This window comes from Lithobates pipiens, unplaced genomic scaffold (assembly GCF_037356315.1).
Source record: "Lithobates pipiens isolate NorthernLeopardFrog02 unplaced genomic scaffold, aLitPip1_a1.2 Scaffold_25, whole genome shotgun sequence".
NCBI classification, from domain to species: domain Eukaryota; kingdom Metazoa; phylum Chordata; class Amphibia; order Anura; family Ranidae; genus Lithobates; species Lithobates pipiens.
The window spans coordinates 14,421,792-14,448,311 of NW_027507787.1; the positions used below are offsets into that span (position 1 = coordinate 14,421,792).

The 26,520-nt window shown below is 42.7% G+C and overlaps 1 protein-coding gene across 1 annotated transcript in view; it reads left to right on the forward strand.

The window, feature by feature from the left end:
• Positions 1–26,520, forward strand: part of CCDC6 (coiled-coil domain containing 6) — a 74,429-nt gene that overhangs the window by 4,486 nt on the left and 43,423 nt on the right. Inside the window, exon 2 of the mRNA XM_077454119.1 lies at positions 22,521–22,670. Coding sequence (XP_077310245.1) covers positions 22,521–22,670 — 150 coding nt within the window. The remainder of the gene's footprint in view (positions 1–22,520; positions 22,671–26,520) is intronic.

Consider the following 26,520-nt stretch of genomic DNA (forward strand, 5'->3'; position numbering starts at 1 on the left):
CAGCATCCCTCCGCTCGGGGAGGGGAGAGAACCACGCCATTGGCGGTGTTTCGGTGGCTCTGTTCTCAGTGTAGAGATGCCGGGGGACAGCTGCAGGATCGGTCTGATGCTGCATCCACCTGGATAAGTATGAATATAAAAAAAAAAAAAAAAAAAAAAAAAAACACCTTTCTCTCTTAACCACCTTCAGACCGGACCATTTTGCTGGTAAATGACCAGAGGTCTTTTTACAATTTGGCACTGCGCTGCTTTAACTGGTAATTGCGCGGTCATGCAATGTTGTACCCAAACAAAATTTGCGTCCTTTTCTTCCCACAAATAGAGCTTTCTTTTGATGGTATTTGATTGCCTCTGCGATTTTTATTTTTTGCGATATAAACGTAAAAAGACCGCAAATTTTGAAAAAAAATGATATTTTCTACATTTTGTTATTAGAAAAATCCAATAAACTCAATTTTAGTCATACATTTAGGCCAAAATGTATTCAGCCACATGTCTTTGGTAAAAAAAAAAGTCAATAATTGTATATTTATTGGTTTGCGCAAAAGTTGTCACATCTACAAACTAAGGTACGTTTTCTGGAATTTACGCAGCTTTTAGTTTACGACTGCCTATCTCATTTCTTGAGGTGCTAAAATGGCAGGGCAGTACAAAACCCCCCTAAATGACCCCATTTTGGAAAGTAGACACCCTAAGGAAATTGATAAGAGGCATGTTGAGCCCATTGAATATTTTATTTTTTTGCCTCAAGCGATTGAATAATGACAAAAAATAAATTTTTTTTTTTTTTTACACAAAGTTGTCACTAAATGATATATTGCTCACACATGCTATGGGCATATGTGAAATGACACCCCAAAATAAATTCTGCTGCTTCTCCTGAGTACGGGGATACCACATATGTGGGACTTTTTGGGAGCCTAGCCGCGTACGGGGCCCCGAAAACCAAGAACCGCCTTCAGGTTTTCTAAGGGCGTAAATTTTTGACTTCACTCCTCACTACCTATTACAGTTTTGAAGGCCATAAAATGCCAAGATGGCACAAAACCCCCACAAATGACCCCATTTTAGAAAGTAGACACCCCAAGCTATTTGCTGAGAGGCATGTTGAGTCCATGGAATATTTTATATTTTGCCACAAGTTGCGGGAAAATTACAAACTTTTTTTTTTTTTTCACAAAGTTGTCACTAAATGATATATTGCTCACGCATGCCATGGGCATATGTGAAATGACACCCCAAAATAAATTCTGCTGCTTCTCCTGAGTACGGGGATACCACATATATGGCACTTTTTGGGAGCCTAGCCGCGTACGGGGCCCCGAAAACCAAGCACCGCCTTCAGGCTTTCTAAGGGCGTTACAGTTTTGAAGGCCATAAAATGCCAAGATGGCACAAACCCCCCCCAAATGACCCCATTTTGGAAAGTAGACACCCCTAAATTTAGGGGTACACTAGTGAGACTAGGTAATAAATGGCGGGTGCCCTGAAACTATAAAAAAAAATAACTAACCAACCAGCGTCACCTGTAACAGTTATATGGTGATCACTGGTGAAAGGGTTAACTAGGGGGCAATCAGGGGGCTTTATGCGGTAGTATATGGGGGTCCCTGGCGCTATAAAAAGCTGCGGCGAACCTAAATACCTACCTGCCTAACTAGCGCCACCTGTGACACTAATACAGTGATCAGAAAAACGATCGCTTATTAGGCTGGGTTCACACTGGAGCGATGTGGGAACGCCACGAATGCGCGGCGGGTTCCCGCATCGCATGCCTCCCGGCGGCAGTTCACACTGCCCTATGCGAACTGCTGGGAGTGTCAGTGAAGTGTTAATGACACCCCCAGATCAGTTCGCATATCGCAGTGCGATCTGCAAACTCGGATCGCATGGTGTGAACACCCATGCGATCCGATTCTGCTGCGGGCCAAAAAAAGGGTCCCGTGCGAATTTGCGGCGGGTGCGACGCGAATTCAGCCATACTATCTGTATGGCTGAACTCGAATCGCACAGAGATCGGATGTGATTTGCACTGCAGTGCGGTGCGAATCACATTCGTTCTCATAAACCGCTGCAATGTGAACCCAGCCTTAGTGACACTGGCGAGGGGGGGGTGATCACGGGGTTAAACCTTTATGGGGGGGTTAGGGGGGGCACATTAGAACTAAAGGGGGCTAACCCTAACTGCCCTAACAGTTATTACAGTCACAAATGACACCAATGCAAAAAAAAAAAAAAAAAATGCATTGGTGTCACTGTGACTGGGGGGGCAGGGGTAATTGGGGGGTAAAGGGGGGGTGTGAGTGTGCCTGGCATGTTCTACTGTGTAGTGTAGTGCTTGTGCAACTCACCGATGCTCTCTCCTCGGTGCCGGAACGAAAACTACCGACACGGAGGAGAGAATACATCACTTCCTCTCCTGTGTTTACATTACAGGAGAGGAAGTGATGTCACGGGACATTTTCATTCGTCGGGAGCGATCGCGAGGGGGTGGCCATGAATGAATGGCCGTCCCCTCGTCCGGGATCGCTCCCGAACGAATACCGGGCGGGGGCCCGATTGGGCCCCCGACCCGCGGGCAGGCAAGGACGTACATGTAAGCCCTTATGCCTGCCCGTGCCATTCTGTCGACGTACATCGTCGTGCGGCGGTCGGCAAGTGGTTAAAGGAAATCAAAATACTACTTTTTACATTTTATTTATTTTTTTTCCTAATAAATTTTATATGAAGAGATTAGAACCGCATTCTCAAAGCTATCATTTTTTTTTATTGTACGCGTTTAAATACGTGCAAAACGAACTCAAGGAATTTCGACTTGGAATACTGATGAAATACATCAGTACAGTATGCAAGTACTTGCTGTGGTTTGCAACCAAGGGATTAAGGGGACATGGGTTTTCTTTTTCATTCTGGGCACCTATGGTGCATGAAGTGATTGTAAAGGAAAAAATGTTTAAAAACAAACATGTCATACTTGCCTGCTCTGTGCAGTGGTTTTGCACAGAGTGGCCCAGATCCTCCTCCTTGGTTCCCTAATCGGCACTCTGGGCCTCTCTCCCTTGCTGAGTGCCCCCATAGTAAGCTGCTTGCTGAGGTGTCACTCATGCATGCTTGCTCCCGGGCTGTCTCTCTGCATCCAGACAGGAGAGCCTCGGGTCTCGTGCACATCGCTGAATCGAGATTGGGCTCCGGTAATTATTGGGGGGGGGGGTGGCTGAGGGGGAATCTGCGCACTGAAGGATTTTTACCTCCATACTTAGAATTCATGAAGGTAAAAAACCTTCAGCCTTTACAACCACTTTAAATTGAATATGAACCTGATAATGCAGATACCCAGAGGTGCCTGCAATGTGCTGACAGTTGTGAGTTGAGTATCTCACACTTGTGGTGTGGTTTAAATGCAGACGTTGGCTGTTCTGTGCAGATTTGATGAGTTGGCTAGCATCTTTAGGAGACCGAAAACACAGGCTTCCATTTGCAAGTACAAACAAAAAAATACATTGGGCAGCAGCTGTTGGCAATGTCTGCTTTAATTTTTATTTCCCCCAGCCCCTTATTTAAAGTGAGCCAATCACCTTGCCCTTTAAGTTCACCTTTTCATGCTACACTTGTATTCGCCTACCTCCCTCTGCGAGCGCTTTTCTTTTTGAGACAGCGGGTGGAGTTTCCTCTCCCCGCACCCACTATTTGAAAAGGCTCCCCCACTCAGCTACGTCATTCATTGACAGATTCCTGTAAATGAAAGAACTACAAGTACATGTCTTCCACCTCGGCAGACGTACTTGTAGTTTGAATGGGCAGCGTTCTTGCTGCTTAGCACGCTCGTAGTTCATTCAGTCTTCCTTGAGCTTTCCTAGAGCCCGTATGGGAGGACTGTGGGAGCCTGACATTAAACCTGTGATCTGCACATCACTTTCATGAGAAGGGGATTGATTGATTTTATTGGGTTTTTGAAGTACCTGGTGTTTTGGAAATGTATTTACTAGTTTGCCTGCTGTTCATATCTATTGTGAAGAAGAGAACATGATGATATGCTTTTGTGTATGTGATGTCATTTTACAGGTTTCCATTCAGGTGACTTGAAAGGCAAGGCAATGACCCTGAAAAGAAGCATGCAGAACATTTTCAGGATGCAATGCATGGTTCTGGTGAGGCCCATGCATTAAGTTCGTCTTTACAGCTGTACCATGCTATGGCTTGCATTAAAAAGTACAGCAAACTGCAAAACAAACAGACATCTGTTGGTAATGAACAAGGGGAGAAAATACAGCTGGAATATTTGAGCACAGAAATACATTTTTTTTTTCTCTATGGCATCCCTATAGGTGCGGATTATTGAGAATATCAGTGTTTTTTGTACCTAATTTGGCAATGGTTGAGACTTGCATAGACATCATGCCAGTTGACTGCATAATGGAATATTATCATGTGAAGAGTGTTTCCATTGTCTAATGCCGTTTTGCAGATCTTTGATTTGGCACACCCAAACTATGACACATAATCCAGCCTTCAGATATAGGAAGCTCAGGACTGTTTCCTTGAGGCCGTGATGTGGACGGAACTGTCAGTGTTGCATATGAGGCTAGTGTATATAACCGTATTGTATGTAATATTGAGTTTGGAGCTCCAGAATTTTAACACTGCACTATTAGGATAAATATCACTGTTGTAATTAATATGACATTACAGCATTTTGAACACGTCTTAAAATTGAAGGCCTTTGTGCACAATTGTGGAAAAAAACATTGACGAACTCGCCCTGGCCATACACAGGGGCACAATTCTTGTTACCTTGCTCCTTTTTGAAGTATGTGGTTGTATAAAACCTGTTTTTACTATAGAGGTAAAATTGGCCTGTTTGCATATTGGACAACATCGGGCATTGTGATGCAGCTTTACTTGTGTGTTAAGGGCTGTATTCAGAGATGCTTATAGTCTGTGTATGAGCTAAGTGGTTAGGTGTAACCAGAGCATGTAAAGTAATTGCAAGATTGCAACATGTATTGCAGGTAAATATAATTAAATTGTTACCCCAAAAAAAAAAAAGGATCACTTTTATTCCTATTACAAGAAATGTAAACATCCCTTGTAATAGAAAAAAAGCATGACAGGTCATCTTAAAATCCATTTAAAAAAAGACATTGAAAATTTTTTCCTTTTTTAAGAGGTATAGGCAGAAGTGACGTTTTGACGTCACTTCCCCCCCCTCCTATTGAATAGAGACGAGTGGGGTCATCTTAGCCTCACTCGTCTCCATACCCAGCAACATGAAGGACCCGATCACTCCGGTAAGTGGCGGGTGGCACCTCTCCAGCAGGGTGAAGGGCAAATCGGTGATAGTGAGAGATGGCAGGCAGGGAGGGGAGGGTGAGGAGGAGGACAGAGGGAGACTAGCAGTGGGTGACGGAGGCACGTACACTGACAATGGTGTCAGGACTCAGCAGCCCTGATATATCAGAGTCAGCGTACAGAGGGCAGGGTAGAAACTGGCAGGATCAGCCAGGTATTTCAGGTGATACAGGGGCCAAAATACACAGCACAAGCGCTGTGCTGTACAACATGCATTTTAAGCTAACAGGTTTTTATTTTATTTTTATTTTGGGGGGGGGGGGGGGGGGTAGTAACAATTATATTTACCTGCAATACATGTTGCAATCTTGCAATTACTTTACATGCTCTGGTTACACCTAATGACTTGGCTCATAAACAGACTATAAGCCAGTGTTTCTCAACTCCAGTCCTCAAGGCGCACCAACAGGTCATGTTTTCAGGTTTTCCATTATTTTGCACAGGTGATTTGATCAGTTTCACTGCCTTAGCAATTACCACAGCCGTTTCATCTGAGGGAAATCCTGAAAACATGACCTGTTGGGGTGCCTTGAAGACTGGAGTTGAGAAACACTGATATAAGCATCTCTGAATACAGCCCTTAACACACAAGTAAAGCTGCATCACAATGCCTGATGCTGTCCAATATGCAAACAGGCCAATTTTACCTCTATAGTAAAAACAGGTTTTATAATGTTTGCGGGTTCTAAGTAATTTTCTAGCAAGAAAAACAGTTTAAGGCTAGGTTCACACTATTGCGATGCGGGAACGCCGCGAATCCGCGGCGTTTTCCCGCATCGCTCACCTCCCGCCGGCAGTTCACACTGCCCTATGCGGACGGCTGGGAGTGTCAATGATATGTTAATGACACCCCCAGATCCGTCGGCATATCGCAGTGCGATCTGCCGACTCGCACAGGAATCGGATCGCATGGTGTGAACCCCCATGCGATCCGATTCCGTTGCGGACCCAAAAAAGGGTCCTGTGCGAGTTTGCTGCGGGACAGCTGCGAGTTCAGCCATACTATCTGTATGGCTGAACTCGCAGTGCTACGGAGATCGGATGTGATTTTGCTGTGCGAATCACATCCGGATCTCCCCCCGCAGCAGTGTGAACCCAGCCTTAAACATGCAAACGCTGAGTCTGAAAAAGAGGCCCGGTTCTTAAGTGGTTAAGTAATATATTTTCTTGAAAGCATGTGCTTCTCGTGCTGCATGTTCAGTACCCTAAGTGATTGGATGCATTGATATTTAGATAGGGAAGCTTTACTCGGCATAAGAAACTTTGTTTTATTTTTAGTTCATATTTTGAAACGTCTCTTACAGTACCAACAAGTAACAGTACCTAGTAGCAACAGCATTTAAAGCGGAGTTCCACCCAAAAGTGAAACTTGCGCTAATTTTGTCTCCTCCTTCCGGTGCCACATTTGGCACCTTTCGGGGGGGAAAGGATACCTGTCTTAGAATAGGAGGAAGGCGAGGTCTTCATTACTCTACATGTGATATCCCACCCTTTGTGTTTAGCTTGGTTAGTGGGCATGGAGGAGTTGGGAGGGAGTGGGCTGTCATTTACCACTGTGTATACGTCCACATTTGTGACTCTGTAGTTACATGGCTGCTCAGATGCGTTATGCTCAGCATAGAAACTCACTGAAAACTGAGCATGTGCAGAGCTGCCACCACAGCTGCAGAATCCCTAGCTGAATTGGGGACAGGATCAACCAGGTTTTTTGCAGAATGCAGAAAACAAATCTCATAGTTACCGCGTATGAACAGTATGTAATACATCCATTTATTGATAGTTTTCTATGATGTAGGTTTAGTGACACTTCTTGTGGTTGTAATTTCTTAGGCATCCTACCAGTTTCCAGTTCAAAGTGGCAACTCTATTGGGGGCAATCGGCACTCATCTGCGTTGTAACTCTGTATGCACTTTCCACCACAAGGATTGTGATTGACAGAGGAGCATTTTCTTTTTGCTCTGCTGTTTATCATTGCTGTCTGTTTATGGGCAGAGCTCTGGCAGTCGCATGGTTGATTTAAAAAAATGTGTGTGTGTGTGTGTGTGTGTGTATATATGTGTGGATAGATAGAGATATATATCCATCTCTCTATCATTACGTTAAACAAATTGATGATTTGTTTTGTTTCCTATGGTGCTATTTACTTTTGGATCGTTTCTTAACCTCTTCGGCTTCGGAAGGGTTTAGAAACCTTTAACTGACAATTGCGTGATCACGCCAAGCTGTACCGAAATAAAATTGATGTCCTTTTTTCCCCACAAATAGAGCTTTCTTTTGGTGGTATTTGATTGCTTCTGCTTTTTTATTTTTTGCGCTATAAACAAAAAAGACCACCAATTTTGAAAAAAATATATTTGGAACTTTCTGCTATAATGCATATCCCCCCAAAAAAGTGAACAAATTACTTTATCAATTTAGGCCAATATGTATTCCTCTACATATTTTTGGTAAAAGAAAAGCGCAGTAAGCGTATATTTGTGCAAAAGTTATAGCGTCTACAAACTACGGGATAGATTTAGGGATTTATTTAAGAAAAATTACTGATAATGGCAGCAATCTGCAATTTATTTTTCTTTAAAACGGGACTGCGTCATTGCAGTGAACAAATCTAGCACTGAGTGACACTTTTTGGGGACCAGTGACACCAATACAGTGATCAGTGCTATAAAAATGCACTGATTGCTATATAAATGACACTGACAGAAAAGACCAGGGTTGAGCAAAGGGTTAAATGTTCCCTAGGGAGGTTCTTAATAACTGTGTGGAGCAGTGTCACACTGAAGGAAAAGAGATCCACGATTGAGCTTAGATGAATCACAAGATCTTTCCCTTCCTGACAGATCTGCTGTTTGCCTTATTTGCACAGGCAGGTAGCTGATCCGTCTCTCCTGTGAGCGATCGGTGGATCGGACCCACTGATTAGCTCCCGCTGTGTCCAATCGCAGCAGGAGTGGTGCGAGCCCCCTAAACCACGTACACGAAAACATGTACATGATTTTGCGCACCCAGGCTGTCCTGAAGCGGTTAATCACGTGACTGTCTGAGCCCTATGGCAAATGCTGTCCACCCTCACTAGAATAATTGCTGTTTAAAGAGGAAGTAAACCCTGATGAGTTTACTTCCTCTTTGATTCCCTGCAAAGGGAAAAGCATAATGGACTACTATGCATCTACAAAATAGGGGAGCGTCTACAAAATAGGGGATATATTTATGGCATTTATTTTTTAGTAGTAATGGCGGTGATCTGCAGTTAGTGGGACTGTGACATTGCGGCGAACAGATTGGACACTTTTGGGACCATTGACATTTATACAGCGATCAGAGCTAAAAATAGCCACTGATTACTGTTTAAATGTTACTGGCAGTGAAGGGGTTAAGCGTGTTCCCTGGAAGTGTTGCTAACCATATGGGGGCTGGGCTGCCTGGGAGAAAAGAGATCACTGTTGTTGATCACTAGGAACAGCAGATCTCTCTAACTCCCCTGTCAGAATGGCGATCTGTCTGTTGACATTGACAGATCCCCGTTCTGGCTCTTGTTCCCACGATCGGGGGTGGCCGGCGGACATTGCGGCTACCCGCATCAGGACCCCCGCAGTACAGCACTCTCGCGGGAACTTGCTGACCTGCTGCCGTATAATGATGGCTGATCGATAAGTGGTTAAAGTGTTTTACCAAAAAAAAATCCTGTTCTCTTAAAGCTTGTGCTGTGTAATTTGGCCCCTTCTATCACCTAAAATACCTGGCTGATACTGCTTGGTTCTGCCCCCCCACCTGTAAACTGATTAGTTTATCATGGCTGCTGAGCCCTGATACCCTGGTCAGTATATGTGCCTCCATCATCTGCAGCTCTCCCCTGTCCTTCCCCCCCCCCCCCCCTCCCCTCCCCTGCCTATCAGCTCTGTCCACTCCCCAGCCCCTCTCTTGCTGCTATCAATAACTACACTATAAAATGTCATCTCCTCTGTAAAATAACATGGTGCCCCAGTGTCTGTGTGTCTGTATGTATGTACCGTATATACTCGAGTATAAGCCGAGATTTTCAGCCTCTTTTTTTGAGGCTGAAAGTGCCCCCCTCGGCTTATACTCGAGTCATCGCTGTCTGCCCGCTCGATCAGCGTGTCGAGCAGACAGACAGCGGCCATTCTATGATTCAAAAGCCGCGCCTCCGGCTCCGCCTTCGCCTGTGATAGGCGGAACACTGAATTTCCCAGCAGCCTGTGTTCCGCCTATCACGGGCATCCGCTCATCCTCGTACTACGGACGAGGATGATACGACGTCCGTGATAGGCGGAACACAGGCTGCTTGGAAATTCAGTGTTCCGCCTATCACAGGCGAAGGAGGAGGCGCGGCTTTTGAATTTTACAATGGCCGCCGACGAAGAGGGCACGGGACGGAGGCAAGGCACGGCACGGCACGGGACGAAGGCAAGGCACGACACGGGACGGAGGCTCGGGACACACACACACACACACACACACACACACACACACACACACACACACACACACACACACACAGATGGAGACACACACACACGGATGGATGGATGGAGACACACACACACACGGATGGATGGATGGAGACACACACACACACACGGATGGATGGATGGAGACACACACACACACAGGGATGGATGGAGACACACACACACACAGGGATGGATGGAGACACACACACACAGGGATGGATGGATGGATGGAGACACACACACACAGGGATGGATGGATGGATGGACACACACACACAGGGATGGATGGACGGACACACAGGGATGGACGGACACACACACAGGGATGGACAGGCATGTCTCACCCTCGGCTTATACACGAGTCAATAAGTTTGCCAGTTTTTTTGGGGGTAAATTGGGGGCCTCGGCTTATATTCGGGTCGGCCTATACTCGAGTATATACGGTATGTATGTATGATCCCTTATATTTTTCTATAACATGGGCACATAATGTTATTTTACATAGGGGATGGTATTTTATAGTGTAGTGGCTTTAACCGCTTTAAGACTAATTTTTAATTGTCTGATCCTTTTTCATATTTACCTGCATTTCCTGTCTGGAAAAAAAAACATTGTCCCCAGACAAGAAGTGAGGTGAAGCAGCCAGGAATGTGTGTGCTTGTTAAGCCGACTGTCGCCTTACATTCAAATTGCTCTGCCTAATGCAAATTGCTAGTAATGTAGACTGCCTGTCACCATAAAGCTAAAGTTTTATAGCATTGTTATACCAAGCCAGAGAGGAAGGGTGCTGTTAATCCTTGAATTGTATCTTATAAAGTTAAAAATGAATTAAACTAAAGGTTTTAATATGTGAACCCCTTTGAATTGTAAGTTAAAATACGTACTCGCAAAACAGTTTTGTGGCTTTCTCAATGGCTGTGTAGGTATAAATGCTGACCTGGGATTCTGCATATTCTCTTGAGTTGATCTCCGCTGGCTGCACCACGCAGCAGTCACGGGCTTTCCACGCCACCTTCTACGCATGTCATTATGCTCCCACGTTTCCGTAAGGGCAAAGGCCATTGGTGCCTGGAATAATGTGGCTCCTCCCAGGTCTGCCCTTGTTCTGTTTTCTTATTTGTTAGACGGCTGCACTTGTACACCGTGTGCGCAATTATTCCTCAAGTTGTATTTTTGAAGATTCATTTCATTATTGCACAACTACAGTGCTCTCGGCCAATCCAAAATGTTAATAAACCTCAAACCTGATTATTTAAGTACAAGTCAGGTTTTGGCTTTCTTAGGAGAATATCTGTGTACAAAATTATTATTCAGCTAAATGGAAAACAAAACATTTCCCATCTCGCTTTATTTTCATCTGTTAAAGTGAGAATAATTCAAAACTTACAAATAAACCTATAAAAATTGGTGACCGATATAGCCACCCTTCTTTTCAAGAAGTCCTAAGCCTTCCATTAATGGAGTTTGTCTGTTTCTTGATCTGTTGACAAGCAACTATTTGTGCAGCAGCAACCACAGTCCTCCAGACAGTTTTCCTTCACTGTAAATCTCCCATTTTAAGGGCCCTCAAGTTCTCAATATGGTTTAGGTCGGGTGAGGAAAGGGGGCCATGCCATTATTCTTTCATCTTAAAAGTGGATCTAAACCCTATTTTTTTTTTTTTTTTTTTTTATTCTAAACACTTGTATCGTAGTATGGTATAGGAGTTCATGCCATCTGTGCCCAGTCTTGCCAGGAAGAGTTAATCCAGCTCTGAGCAGTCCTATTACCTTTTTTTTCAGACAGAGAAATAGATGTCTGTCTGTTCCCCCTTGCTGTGAGTGACAAGTGATTTTTCCTTATCTCATGAAGGAGCATACAGAACTTCACATCTCCCCCCCTCTGTCTCAGAGCTGTGCTAGCTATACTGAAAACTCTGCCCCCACTACAGCCTGTGTGGCAAATGCACAGGAGTGGGGGGTAGATGGGCGTGAGCACGCTCTGCTTCTGCCCACAACGTGCTCTGTGTCCCCTGTGCACACACTTCTAGTATAACAAGCGTGAGGTTGGCACTCGTGCCACTGCCAGCACAAGGAGTGTAGAGGTGGGCCATGACTCCGCCCATCAGGCACCGCAGCATAGACCCACCCATGGATTGCGGAGTTTTGAGGGGCTCAGTGTAGGAAAGGGGGTGAGCTGTGGAAGGTAGGATTTGAATTGGAAGCCATGTACGGGTACGTGCTTGATCATCCTGGCAACAGTATTTATTCATTTGTGGTGGGTTTACATTCACTTTAAGTTCACACCAGACACAGTTCCGTGCGCTTTTTTTTTCTGCACTAAAAATGCATGCACAGTGTGTTTCATGTATTCCAATGGCTCTAGTTCACACCATGCAGTCAGTTTCTGGTGCAGAAACTGACCGGAACTGACTGTATTAGTGCAGAAAAAAACGGAACCGCATCTGATATGAACTGGCCCTAAGGCCATTTACCGGCTAGCCATGCAGTGGTGTGCTTTGCATGCCAGGGTCGATTTGATTTAAATCGAGACTATTTAAAATTAAATCACTAGTAAAAAGGCTCAATTTGAAATCATAATTTTTAAAGAGCAACTGCTATCTCTCTGTCCAGCAGCAGCTCCTCCTCTGACCCATTGTTGGCTCACCAACAGTCCCATTCACTTTAATGGGACGGGGTGGTGATGTGGTGATGTGGCACAAGGTGAGGGACGTGGCGGCAGCAGTTGAGTGGATGCTCACTATCAGGGGCTGCCATGATGGATCTGAAATGACAGGTGATCTTTAAATGTAAGGACTTATTCTTACTGGTAGTTAGAATCTTTAATATTTGCAAACAAAATGAAGGTTTCCTATTTAGACTGTCGGAACCGATTCAACCATACAGTTTGTAATGTGCATAGATTTGCAAAACAATGGGATAAAGGAATATTCCTGAACTTTGTTTTATCTCCTAGTTACCGTGATATTGTATGAATGCAGCAATGCAGAGCTTGGCTTCATTGAATGAGTTTACCAAAAATTGAAATATTTCAGACTATACAGCCTCATGTTACATAGCTAAGCTCCATTTCATGCTGTATAAACTCCATTATTAATGTATCTTAAATGGAAAACTATCTTTGGATAGATTTTTACTCCAAAAGAATTTTATAAAAATTTTGATAAAAATCAAAAGGATCCGGTTTTCTATATACATTTTTTTTTTTTTTTTTTTTTTTTTATATCCACCCTGATGCATACGCTGGGACATTGTCTTCCATAAATATTATGGTCATCTTGAAAGATTGGGAGTTGATTTTGGGTCCCTCTTGAACCCAAAAAGGTCCAACTAGCTCATCTTTGATAATACCAGCACCCCTCCTCCACCTTTGCTGATATCTGAGTCTAAGTGGAGCTCTGCGACCATTACTGATCCAGCCATAGGCTTATCCATCTGATCTGCCAGGAGTCACCCTCATCAGTCCATAAAACTTTTGAAAAATGTGTCTTCTACAGTGATGGTCGGTTTTCGGCCTCTTATCCTGGCAATGTCTCTGAGCCCTGAACACCTTGTACTTCTGGGCACTCCAGGCAAGTTGCAGTTCTGTAAAGCTACTTTCACACTGGGCTCGGGGGGGGGGGGGGGGGGGTGGCGGCGTTAAAAGCGTAAAAACACCCACTAAGCTCCTGCAAAGCGCTTCGGCAATGGTGCCCATTGATTTCAATGCATGGGCGGTGGAGGAGCGATGTATACACTGGTTCCTGGTAGCTTCATGTTTAATCCTTCTCAAATCTAATCTTTGGCAGTTAATCAAATGTTTGGTTCTATGATCACTCACCAATATCTTAGCAATTTCAAGAGTGTTTTTTCCCCTTAAATGACTTATTAAAATGTTTTACTTTTCAGTCATTTGGTTATTTTTTATTTATTTTTTTGGCCCATTTTGCCTGAGAAAAAGAAGCTGCCTAATAATTATGCACACCTTGGTATAGGGTGTTGATCTCCCTAGGACACAAATTCCCTCATTACACATCAATGCACATCACCTGATATACTTAACCACTTCAATACAGGGCTCTTTAACCCCCTTCCTGCCCTGACCAATTTTCAGCATTTAGCGCTGTAACATTTTGAATGACAATTGCGCAATCATGCAACACTGTACCCAAATTACATTTTTATCATCCCCCCCCCCCCCCCCCCCACCCCACAAATAGAGCTTTCTTTTGGTGGTATTTGATCACCTCTGCGGTTTTTATTTTTTTGTGCTATGAACAAAAAAAATTGACAACACTTTTTTACTTTTTGCTATAATATCCCAATTTAAAGAAACGTTAAAGTCCTCAGTTTAGATATCTATAGATATAGAGAGAGAGATATAAATTTTTGGTAAAAATCGCTATTATATATATATATATATATATATATATATATATATATATATATATATATTATGTGTATATATATATATATGTATATATATATATATATATATATATACACATATACATATATGTGTGTGTATATATATATATATATATATATATATGGTTTGCAAAAGTTATAGTGCCTACAAGATAGGTTATTGATTTGTGGCATTTTTATTATTAATCTGCGTTTTTGTTTTTCCCCCCACTATGACATTGCAGTGGACAGATCCGACACTTTTGACAATATTTTGGGACCATTGACATTTATACAGAGGTCGGTGCTATAAATATGTTCTGATTACTGTATAAAATGTCACTGGCAGGGAAGGAGTTAACACAAGGGCGCGATCAGGGGGTTAAATGTGTTACCTAGAGTGATTCTAACTGTAGGGGTGGGGGGATGGGACTCACTAGTGGAGGAGACCGATCGGTTTTTCTATACACTAGAAACACATGATCTGTCTCCTCCCCCTTGATGGGAAGTGTATCTGTGTGTTTTAAACACACAGATCCACTTACCTGCTCTGTCACGAGCGTTCGCGGGTGCCCGGCAGACATCGTGGCTGCTGGGCGTGCGCATCAGCTCCTTGGTGACATGGCGGGCTGTGGGTGCCCCCTATACCGCTGGGAAGCTGAGGATGTAATTATATGACGCCCGCTCAGGATGGGAGATCCCATCTGTGGATGTCATATGACCATGGGCAGGTATTGAAGTGGTTAAGTCCAAAAAGCATTCAAGTTTATACAGCTTGGAGTTGGACAATATGCATAAAAATTATGATTTGGTCAAGATACTCGTGTGTGTGTGTGTGTGTGTGTGTGTGTGTGTGTGTGTACACATAGTGTAAATCGGGTGACTGAATGGGGGGTAGAACTTTCCCATCCCCAGTTCCTCTTTTTAATATTTTTTTGGGGGGTGGAATGTAGAGCTTCTCTTTAATTTGCCATTTTAAACACACAGGGTTATTTACGAAAGGCAAATCCACTTTGCACTACAAGTGCAAAGTTTACTTGAAATTAGTCGCTGTAAATCTGAGGGGTTCATCTGAAAGGAGGGGAAGCTCTGCTGATTTTATCATCCAATCGTGCAAGCCAAAATGCTGTGTTTTTGTTTTTTTTGTGTTTTTTTTTTTTTATTTTTTATTTTTTCCTTGCACGTCCCCCTCAGATCTACAGCGACTGCACTTCCAAGTACACTTTCAGTGTAATTTCAAGTGCACTCGTAGTGCAAAGTGGATTTGCCTTTCGTAAATAACCCCCATAGTGTTTGCATTTAAAAAATAATAAACTTAGGCTGGCCATATACGTGTCAAATTTTGAGCGATTTTTAGTTCTGTGTACAGAACAACTCCAGGTAGCCATATTGCTTTTGCTAAAAAAGACAGCAGCTGCGGATTGAAAAAGAGGTCATTTTTAACCAATTACAATATGACTTGTCGCAATTTTGTATGCTATATATTTTTTCTTTGCTATTGTCCCCATGAAAGTGGAGTTATCCTTTAAGATACTGGTTGGTATAACTTGCTTTTTATTGTGTATCATCTGTTCAGGTTTTCAGACACCTGCTGCAGTTTTTGGTAATTGGAGTCATGCAGTTCTCAAATTCCCGTTGGCCAAGGATGGGCATGACCTATTCACCAGGTCACGCTTCCTGATGACTGCCTGCTTTATTTGTATTTGACTAGCTATGAATTACGCTTATACTGACATTGAACGGTCCTTACTCCTCAAATTTAACCTAAAAATCCCCTTTAACTAAAAAAAAACAAACCTGTGCAGATATTCTCCCCTTAGTTTAATTAAAAAAAAGTTGAATTTGCTGGTTTAAAAATGTATAGGTGGCAGTATATCATTTTATCTGCAAGGGCTGCATATTTTGTGGATGTGTACTGGTGGTGTCAGCAAACCTGCTAATTCATTACTGCTGTTGGCTTGAAAGATCTGTGCATTGTTCAAGCACATAAATATATAGGACAGGGCTCCACAAACGCCAGGTCGCCATTGCGACTAGAAATGGCTTCCTGGCGCCTGGACAGTTGTCAGCTCAGTCACTGTTACAGGGATGTGCAAATCCTATTGCCCGACGCCCGGGACATGCATTTTTTTTTAGTTAGCATTTAACCCTGCTGTTTTTAAAAAGCAGCGGGAGGGGACGCCCACCAGCTATAAAGGGCTGTCCAGGGGCGAGAGGCTCCTGGTGGACAACAATCTGACGTAATGCAGGGAGTCTTGTTTCCCGGAAGCGGCTGGTTGCTGTGTATCCTGTGTAGAGCACTGGGATCAGTGAGTGCGCTGTGTCGGAGGGCGGAGGTAGGCTGGGCTGTAGTGTACCGGTCTGCATGGACTGACACATCAGCGTTCATATCAAGTGTGTAATGGGTGGTGGCTGCAATGACTGCTTTGCACAGCACTCTCCTATTTCTCCTCTATATGTGCCCAGCCGCCCCCCCACCTCCTAATACTGTGTAGGGTCAGTGCCCAGCTGCCCCCCCCCCTTCTGCCTATTACTGTGTGTGGTCTGTTACCAGCCACCCCCCTCTGCCTATCACTGTGCGGGCTCAGTGCCCAGCCGCCCCCCACCACCTATCACTGTGCGGGCTCAGTGCCCAGTGAAAAATTGTTTTTCTTTTTAATTTTCAGTCTTTTGTTCATTAATAGTGCAAAAAATAAAAAATCCCACGAAAAGGAAGCTCTATTTGTATAAACAAAGGATATAAATTTCATTTGTGTACAGCATTGCATGACCACGCAATTGTCAGTTAAAGTAGTGCAGTGCAGTATAGCAAAAAAAGCTTTGTTAGTTAAAAAAAAAACCCTGGCTCCTAACTTTTTTTGCTGGCTCCTAGATTTAAAGCAAATTTGTCAAGCCCTGATATAGGAGACAGTGAAGCACCAGGCGAATTGGGGAGACTCATGCAGGTATAGTCTATAGAACTTTAATTACACTCCATTTTAGAATTCTGTCAGGGGGATTTACAAAACAATGAAGCGGATGTGCATGGCGACCAGTCAGCTTCTCGCTTTAATTTTCAGAGATTAACTGAACAAGCTGAAGCTAGAAGCTGATTGGTTACTATGCACAGCTGCTGCAGATTCTGTTTGCTCCAGTTTTAGTTAATTCCCCCATGTCTAGATCTAAAGACTTTAATTAAAAAAGTTATTGCTGGAACAAATCTTGAAGGGCAGAAAAAAAAAATTGTTAAAGGTCTTTGAGATAAAATATATCTGGCGAGACTGCAGGAACCTGAATGCTAAGTTCACGTTTAACAAAAAAAATGTATGTCTGCCATTAATTTAGCAGTCACTATAAAAATCGTAGATCGCCGCCATTGCTAATAAAAAATAAATAAATAATAGATAGATATATCTCAATAAAAATGCCATAAAACTATCCCCTTTTTTGTAAACGCTATAACTTTTGCGAAATAAATAAATTTGTGTGTGTATGTGTGTGTATATATATATGTGTGTGTGTGTGTGTGTGTGTGTGTGTGTATACACACACACACACACACACACACACACACACACACACACACACACACACACACACGTATATATATGTATGTGTGTGTGTGTGTATGTATATGTATGTGTGTGTATGTGTATATATATATATATGTGTGTATATATATATATATATATATATATATATATACATATATATATACATATATGTGAAAGGATCCTAATTCCGCTTCATGGGTAACTGGAGCCCAATGTGAACCCAGCATTGCCGCATCATGTAATTGCAGATTAGCAGCCCGGAGTGTTCTGTGGAATAGAAGAAAACACTTCTCGTTGAGGCTTGCTGTTTTAACCATATGGTTTGTAATTGCAAAAAATACAAATATTTGCTTAATATAGAAATGCAGAGAACATGACTTTCAATCTGAAAGTGATATTAAAGGCACATTTTTTTTTTTTTTTAAAGAATAGTCATGTCATACTTGCCTGCTCTGTGCAGTGGTTTTGCACAGAGTAGCCCCTGATCCTCCTCTTCTTGCTTCACCCCCCCCACTGGCGCTATTGGCCCCTCCCTCCTGCCCCCACAGCAAGCAGCTTGCTATGGGGGGCACCAAACAGGATGACTTTCCGGCTGCTGCTCGGTGTCCATTCACACGTGGAGAGTGGCTCGGCCCCATGCCCTCCTTATTGTCTCACTAGCTGTGATTGACTATAGTGGTATAGTGGGAGCCGATGGCTCCCATTGCTGGCTTAGCCAATGAGGAGGAAGAGACCTGGGTGAGCTGCTGCTCTTGTGCACATCGCTGGCTCGATATGGGGCTCAGGTAAGTATTGGGGGGGGGGGGGGGCTTGCTGCACATAGTGCATGAAGGTAAAAAACCTTGAGCCTTTACAACCACTCCGCGCCCGCGCTATAGCCAAAAGACGGGTACAGCGTGGACGCTATCTGCCGGGAGGCCGTCCCTGGACGTCCTCCCGTTTACTTCCCCTCTGCGCGCCGCTGCGGGCGCTCATCGGGAAGCTCTGTGCTGCCCGTGTTCCTCGGACACAGCCAGTCACAGATCGCTGTAAATGGGCAATCACAGCGGCCATTTACAGTGCGATTGGCGTGCCCAATGAGAGATGATCTCATATGTAAACATGAGATCATCTCTTATCGCCGGCTGAATGAACCACTGTGAGATGCAGCGGTTAGTTTAAAAAAACGAAAAAGTGCCCACCTGTCCCCAGTGGCACCTGTCGCCAGTGCCACATCAGTGGCACCTGTCGCCAGTGGCATGTATCGGTGGCACCTGTCGCCAGTCCTGGTGCTCCAGGCCCCTTAAAAGTGTAATAGTCAACAAGTTAGATGTGTAATTTATGCTCCTAGAATATGTGACAGCTCTCCCTGCATGTTGGGCCTCTCTATGTGGCCAGGCTGTGGAAAAGTCCCACATGTGGTATCGTAATACTCAGGAGGAGTAGCAGAATTTATTTTGTGGTATACATTATTATGGGCATTATTTGTGGTATACACATGCCACGTGAGAGAAATCACCTATTACAATGACAATTTTATGGAAAAAATAAAATAAAAAAATCTTCATTTTGCAAAGAATTGTGGGAAAAAATGAGATCAAAAACCTCACCATTCCTCTTAATAAATACCTTGGAATGTCTACTTTCAAAAAAGGGGTCATTTGGGGGGTATTTGTACTTTCCTGACTTGTTCGGGTCGCAAGAATTGAGATAGGCCACCAGTACATCAGATGTGATCAATTTTGTATGATTCGCACCACAGCTTGTAGACTCTCTAACTTTCGCAAAGACCAAATAATATCCACTAATTTGGGTTATTTTTACCAAAGATATGTAGCAGTATAAATTGTGACCAAAATTTATGAAGAAAAATTAATCAGCAAAATTGTATCACAGAAACAAAAATGTTTTTTTTTTTTTTTTTTTTTTTTTTTTCCGGTCTTTTTTAATTTATAGCGCAAAAAATTAAAAACCCAGAGGTGATCAAATACCACCAAAAGAAAGCGCTATTTGTGGGGGGAAAAAAAGGACAAAAAATTCATTTGGGTACAGTGTTGCATGACTAATTGTCATTCAAGTGTGAGAGCACCGAAACCTGAAAATTGGTCTGGGCAAGAGGGGTGTTTAAGTGCCCAGTAGGCAAGTGGTTAAACGATGACGGCAATTTGAGATTTAACACTCTGTTTTTCAAACCACATGGTTTCTTGTGCTAATTATATCAGATTAAGGAGGAATCTTATGCAGCTGCTTTGAAATAATTTCCTTATTTCTGTGTGTGGACATGCTACAGAGTTCAGTACATCATTGAAATGAATGGTCTGATCAGCCAGAAGCTGATAAAGTTGAGGGCCCCACTATACATTGAACCTCTAGTAGATAATTTACCAAATGAATGCTTTTAAAAATGGGAAATTGTATAAATAATAAAGGTGGATGGCCAAGTGCCAGGTTGAATCATTCCTCTTGGCACAGAGCTGTGTCAGACACATCCAGTACATTAGAGCTACTCATCAAATTATTCTGGAATTGGAATGGATGAAGACCAGGCCCTTACAGGGAGTTCAGGCTGAACAGGAAGCTGCAGAATCACAAGCATTTTGCCTACTTCAGTTAGGATTTTGTTTGCACATTCTATGGGCAGCAAAGCCAATTCTGAAAGTTGGTTATTTTAAAGCAGTACTTCCATTTACCAAAAAGGAAAAAACGCTTTGTGAATATCTAAACTGCACCATTCAAATATCAGGATTTATCTATACTACATAATGTGAGATCTGCTCTCCCTGTCTTGTGTGACTTCATCTTTTTTGGTTCGGGGTCAGCTCTCACAAGTCATTGGTTATCTGTATCAAATATTGGGGTTTATGCAAGGTGACAAGTGTCTTTGTAGCCCATAGCAGCCATATGACAGTTGTACTCTGACACTTGCCAGTGTCACCAGAGAAAGTTCCTAAATTAAACTCTTCCTGTCTGAGCTGATGGTAGGTACTTCTGTCACTTGCCTACTATATGCCATAGATGCAAGCTTAAATTCTTCTGTGCCCTAGGAATACTTTTTCTAGTCTGGATATGATATGAGGGAATTATAGTACAATAATACAGAAGAAGAAAAATTCTAAACTTTGTCTGGAATGATTGCATAACTAATACGTGCGTGTGGCTACTGGGTGGTGAACTTTTTTCCAGTTTGCATTAGTGTCATTACTGGTGGTAGAGTCCCTTCTGACACACCTTTTTTTTTAATGGCTTTAGTCTCGGTGTTTATTAAAGTGCTTGCGTTGCCTGGGGAGTTATTCTGTAATATTTACAGTTTTTCTTGTCATTTTGTGACCTTTTACAGCTAATTCAAACTAGGTCTGTCACCTGCGTGTGATTCATCCCAACATGGTGGTGTTTGAGTAGCACATTGAGTAGCAGTGACCACTAAAGAAAATCACTGAAATGTGATGCAATAGTAGCTTTGACAACCGTTTTTTATAGTGCCTAATCGTTTTTTTGATAATGTGTAAAACTGTTTAGTAAGTGATATCTCAGATGTAGATATTCTACTAATACAGAACCTGCTAGTCTCCTATCATTCATCTGGAAAATGCATCAAAAAGCAGGGCAACACTACCGGTGTGAATGGGGCCTTATAGGTTAATCTAGCCTATTAGCAATTTGATATGTGAAAAATGATTAGACTTTGGGGTTGTCTTCATCTTTTATTCAAAGGATTGTTGCAGAATTGTGCTCAATGTTTTTGCACATAGGGATACATTTATGAAAAATTTGCACAGCTCTCCATCCATTGACACTGCATGTAAATTCATTCTTCGTGAAGCGGGCTATGTTTTCTGGAATTCGAATGTGCGAATGGAAAAAAATGGTATTGTGGCCACTGGATGGTGCCGGGTAGCATACTTGCTTTCTATGATAGTCCGTGCCATCTAATTGCCATAAAAAAAGGGTATTCAGTGTTTTTATAAATACACCCCTTAAGCCGACCATAGACTCTTCAAATCTCAACTGGTGCAGTAGGAACTGGCCAGGATTCGAACCATGTATGGGCAGCCTGAACGTATCCAGGTTGGTTTGATCGCTCATCTTTGGTACAACCAGCCTGCAGGATTATATATGTAATTATTGCAGGCGACTGTTAGATCTTCCATCAATAATCATTGTCTCTTCTCCCGCCACCCCCACCACTTTAATAGTCAATAGATTTCCTCCCGTGATCGCACTGCTCAGCCAATGACAGCTGATCACGGAAGGAAAAAAAGCCGGTTGTCAACTTTTCTTGCTCCTCGCGATCAGCGTGAGGAGAGAAGCAGAACGCCGGTAACTGGCTTCTGTTACAATGACATCAGTCCCTGCCTCGTGACGGTAGTTTTTTTTTTTTTTTTTTTTTTTTTCTTCAGAATTTTATATCTTTGTTTAGCAAAAAATAAAAAACCCAGTAGTGATTAAATGCCCCCAAAAGAAAGCTCTATTTGTGTGAAAAAAAAAAAAATAACCATTTCGTATGGGTACAGTGTTGCATGACTGTGCAATTATCATTCAAAGTGTGAAAGCTGATAATTGGCATGGGCAGGAAGTACAAGTGCCCAGTAGGCAAGTGGTCCATGAACCAAATTCTAACAGTATTTAATGCCCTTGTAGCGGCCCCGTTTCTCCTAGAACATGGCTGCCTGGAAGTTCACATAAACGGCTGCAGAAAGGATTGTTTTGATATATTGCTTAGTGCTAATGTATTCCCAGTAGACCTTTGTGCTTTTTCTTGTATGATTTTGTTTTTATTCTAACGTGTTTGTTCTTTTCTCAGCAAGCGAGGGCCGAGCAAGAAGAAGAATTCATCAGTAACACCTTGTTTAAGAAGATCCAGGCCTTGCAGAAAGAGAAGGAAACGCTTGCAGTCAACTATGAGAAAGAAGAGGAATTCCTCACTAATGAACTGTCACGAAAACTCATGCAGGTGATTATTTTATCTGCTTCATTACTGTTGCAAACCTACAGTGAGCTGTGCATATGCTGGAAGATGTTCCTTACCTAGATGTCGTGCATCCATTTAACGTCTAGACACTAGAAACCTGTAGATTCATATCAGATCTCAGAAATTAGACAAATCATTACAAAGTATAAGTTTAGCTTCTCATTAGTGCCAGCTCATCTGCAGGCTGGTTGTCATGGTAGCAGCAAAGCTGTGTATTTAGGGGGGAAGACACAGGACCTTTAAAAATTCAACTTCTGTTACAGCTCAATTTACTTGCTGGCCTAAGGGTAAATTCACATGTAGCGGCCAGGGGCAGCCACCAGTAAGAATCGAGTGATCCTTGCCAGCGGCCTTCCCTGGCTGCTACTGTGCAGCCATGTGAATGTACTAAACAATGTCTGCACACAGTGTGTGACCAGCAGCAGCTGTCAGATTTCTGTCTCAGTGGTTGCATGTGAATAGAACCTCCAACCGACCCAGGACCGTCTCTATCCAGGGTCGGCGTTTTTAGAGTGTGGGTCACACACAAACTAGCAGCAGCTTATTGGTAAGTTTTCATGCAGCCAAAGCCCAGAATGTTGCTTCGCTCATTGGATGTTTAGCACTCTTTGAACATGGGAAACTATCCACAACCCATCATCTGTGTGGAGTTCAAATATCGGATTTGGTTGTAATGCTTTTTGTAAAGAGACAGTGTAGTTTGTCCCCTTGTGATCATTTTCACTTAACTACGTATGCATTCTCTTCTGTTATTTTATTGAACTGTGTTTACCCCAGGTACTTTTTTTTTTTTTTTTTTCTAGTTTTGCAGGGCATTTAAACTCGAATTTCACCTTTTTAGGAAAATCTTCTAGACAGACAATCGTTAAAATACACTGTATAGTTTGGGAATTTTTTTTTTAATATACGTGTCATAGCTGGAGGCCATTTGGGCACCCCTGAAAGCCTGGCTGAAAAGCTCCCATAGGTGTTATCCCTTGTCTTCAGCAGAAGTGAAAAGCGTTCCTCATTCAGATCCCAGCACATGTGCAGTGTGCTGTCTTTGATTTAGAAGCCTTGGCCGAAATCACTGACATCATCTAGGGGCCAGGGCCAGCACAGACTACCTTTTCAGGGAGAAGGTGCACTTAGACTATGCCATGGATTTGAACTAAGGGCCTCAGCAACAAATCTGTAGAGACGTGTGTGTGTGTGTGTGTGTGTGTGTGTGTGTGTGTGTGTGTGTGTGTGGCTTCATAGGTCCAGCCAATACTTTGCTGTCAAATAAGAGTGTTCTCTGTGCATGCGCTGAAATGTGAATGAGTAATGCCACTTGGTTCTGTGATGCTGAAGGTCAATAACCTAGAACAGGCGATGACTCCTATGGGTCTTTTTTTTGCCAGACTCCCGGTGGGGCCCAAATGGCCACCAGGTATGACAATTATATTGAACAACATTTTCCCAAACTACACGGTAGGAGAAATTTATCAAAACTGGAGCAGCCTGAAAATGGAGCTTCCGTGCCTGTCTACCAATCGGCTTCTATGTTCAATAAAGCTTTGAAAATAGAAGAAGCTGCTGATGTATAGTTTTCCTGATTCTGGCAGCTCTGTTTTTAAAGTGGTAGTAAACATTTTTTTTTATTTTATTTTTTTTACTTGCAGGTAAGCTTATAATAAAACTTTACCTGTAGGTTAAGTGAATATCTCCTAAACATGCACTGTTTTTAGGGGAGATATTGTAGTGAGCAGCAGCCTGTGACGTCGCCAGGGCATACCTGTGCTGTTCACAGCTTTGTGCCATCACTGTTTCTCTCTAAACGGGAAAGGGAGACTGGGTAAAGATGGAAGCCTCTGCAGCAGTGACAGTGTGCCACTGGAGGGCTTAGTTTTAAGGTAAGTCCTTCACGATGTGCTAGTTTGCAAAGCACACTAGCACGTTATGCCTTAACCTTGCAGTGAAAGTTTTTCTTCCTTTTTTTTTAAAATTTTTTTTATTTATTTTTTTCTCCCCCTGTTCAATGTTTGCTAATGCTCTAATAAATTCTCCCTCTGTGTGGTTTACCCTTTTCCTAAGGTTTTGGCTTTTAAAGGGTTGGTAAAACCCAAGGCGTTATTTGGCTATAGGTGGAGCCTGGTTGCTTGAATCAGCCTCTGGCTTTTTAGGTCTTGAATTGTCAAACACCAAATGCTTCATACTTTCCAACTCTGTTCTTGTCCACTTTGGTGTTTTGGCCGTTACTACCCTCCTTTTTGTCTGTTGCAATCTCTGATATAACACAAATCCAAAAGAGAGCATTTTAACTTGGTTAAAAAATCCCAAGAGCTGAACTGCAGATGTTATATCCTTTGGAAAGATATTCACAATTGTCAGGTAGTTTAACCAGGAGTTATCAAACGCTAAATTATCACTTTTGGGTGAACTACCCGTTTAATATGGCAGCGACAATTGTTTGCTTTTCCTGCTTCATATTTACTCATACGATTAAACTGCATTTTTTCTGTTCCTATGATTCTTATGAATATTTTCTTGCCATCAGTTTTTTTTATGGGTGTTTATGCATTTGCTGAGTATATCTTTGTAATATTTGTATTATGAAATTAGTAGCACAGCACTGCCATTGTAGGTGGCTTTCTATCCATATATATGAACTGTGTGTGTGTCAACGCTGAATGCTTCCGGATAGGGTAGTGCTTAAAGTGTGTGTGATTTTTAAAGAAAAAAAACAAACATGTTATACTTACCTGCGCAGAGCAGCCCAGATCTTCCTCTTCTCATGTCCCTCTTCGCTGCTCCTGGCCTCTCCCTACTGTTGAGCGCCTGAGCCGAGCCGCAGCTCCCGGTGTCAATTTGGCCCACCCCCTTTATCTCCTGTATTGGCTGACTGACTTTGGCAGGAGCCAACGTTTGCCATGCTGTGGTCTCGGCCAAGGAAGGAGGGGAGTCCTGGGCAGCCAAGACAATCCTATAGTATCGCTTGATCTGGATGGGGCTCAGGTAAGTATTAGGGTGGGCTGAGGGAGGGCTGCTGCACACAGAAGGTTTTTTATCTTAATGCATAGAATGCATTAAGATACAAATAAAATTTGCCTTTACAATCAGTTTAAGCCAGATCCCTTCTACCTACCTAAAGTCGATAGGATGGTTCATAGGTCCCGGGAAATTGTGCATTCTCCTTTTTGTAATAACCCTTAAGATCAAGGAGAGTAGAGTCTGTTTTTTAGATCTTAGAAGATGCCTGCTAAAATGCACCAATCGCGACATATGGACACCTTATGAAATAAGTGGGTCAAATGTACTCTTATAAAACTCCAATGGAGACTCCAGATATCATGTCAACCAGATAGAATAGGACATACAGAGCAGAAGAAACTCCTAGTTCAATACCATTTAAAAAAATGCATGAAAATATAAAGTATTGCACTTGTTAATATGCTGCAGTTAGCACTGGAAGACAGTGTAAATCAATGTACCAGGAAACCACCGCTTTACCTGCGTGCCTTGGGTGGTAGCATGCATTCCAACTGAGCAGAAGTGACCTCATTATGGAAGCCCCATCCTGGAAGATAATTTGAGAAATTCTCAGTTGGGGTTACTGCTAGCAGTATTTCTATGGAAAGCAAGCCTGCTTGCCACCCTTTCCTATTTTTGGAATCATATTTTTTATTTTTTTCCCTTCTGCAAGTGGAGGTAGTAGTCTACTTTTTAATTTTTCATTCTTTAAAATTGCATTTCACTACAATACATGGTAATACGTTTTGCTATCTGTTGTGGTGCCATTTTGCACCTGGGCTGGCTGGTGCATTCTCAGTACCAATAACAAATGGCAGGGCAGCATACTTGTCAGGAAATG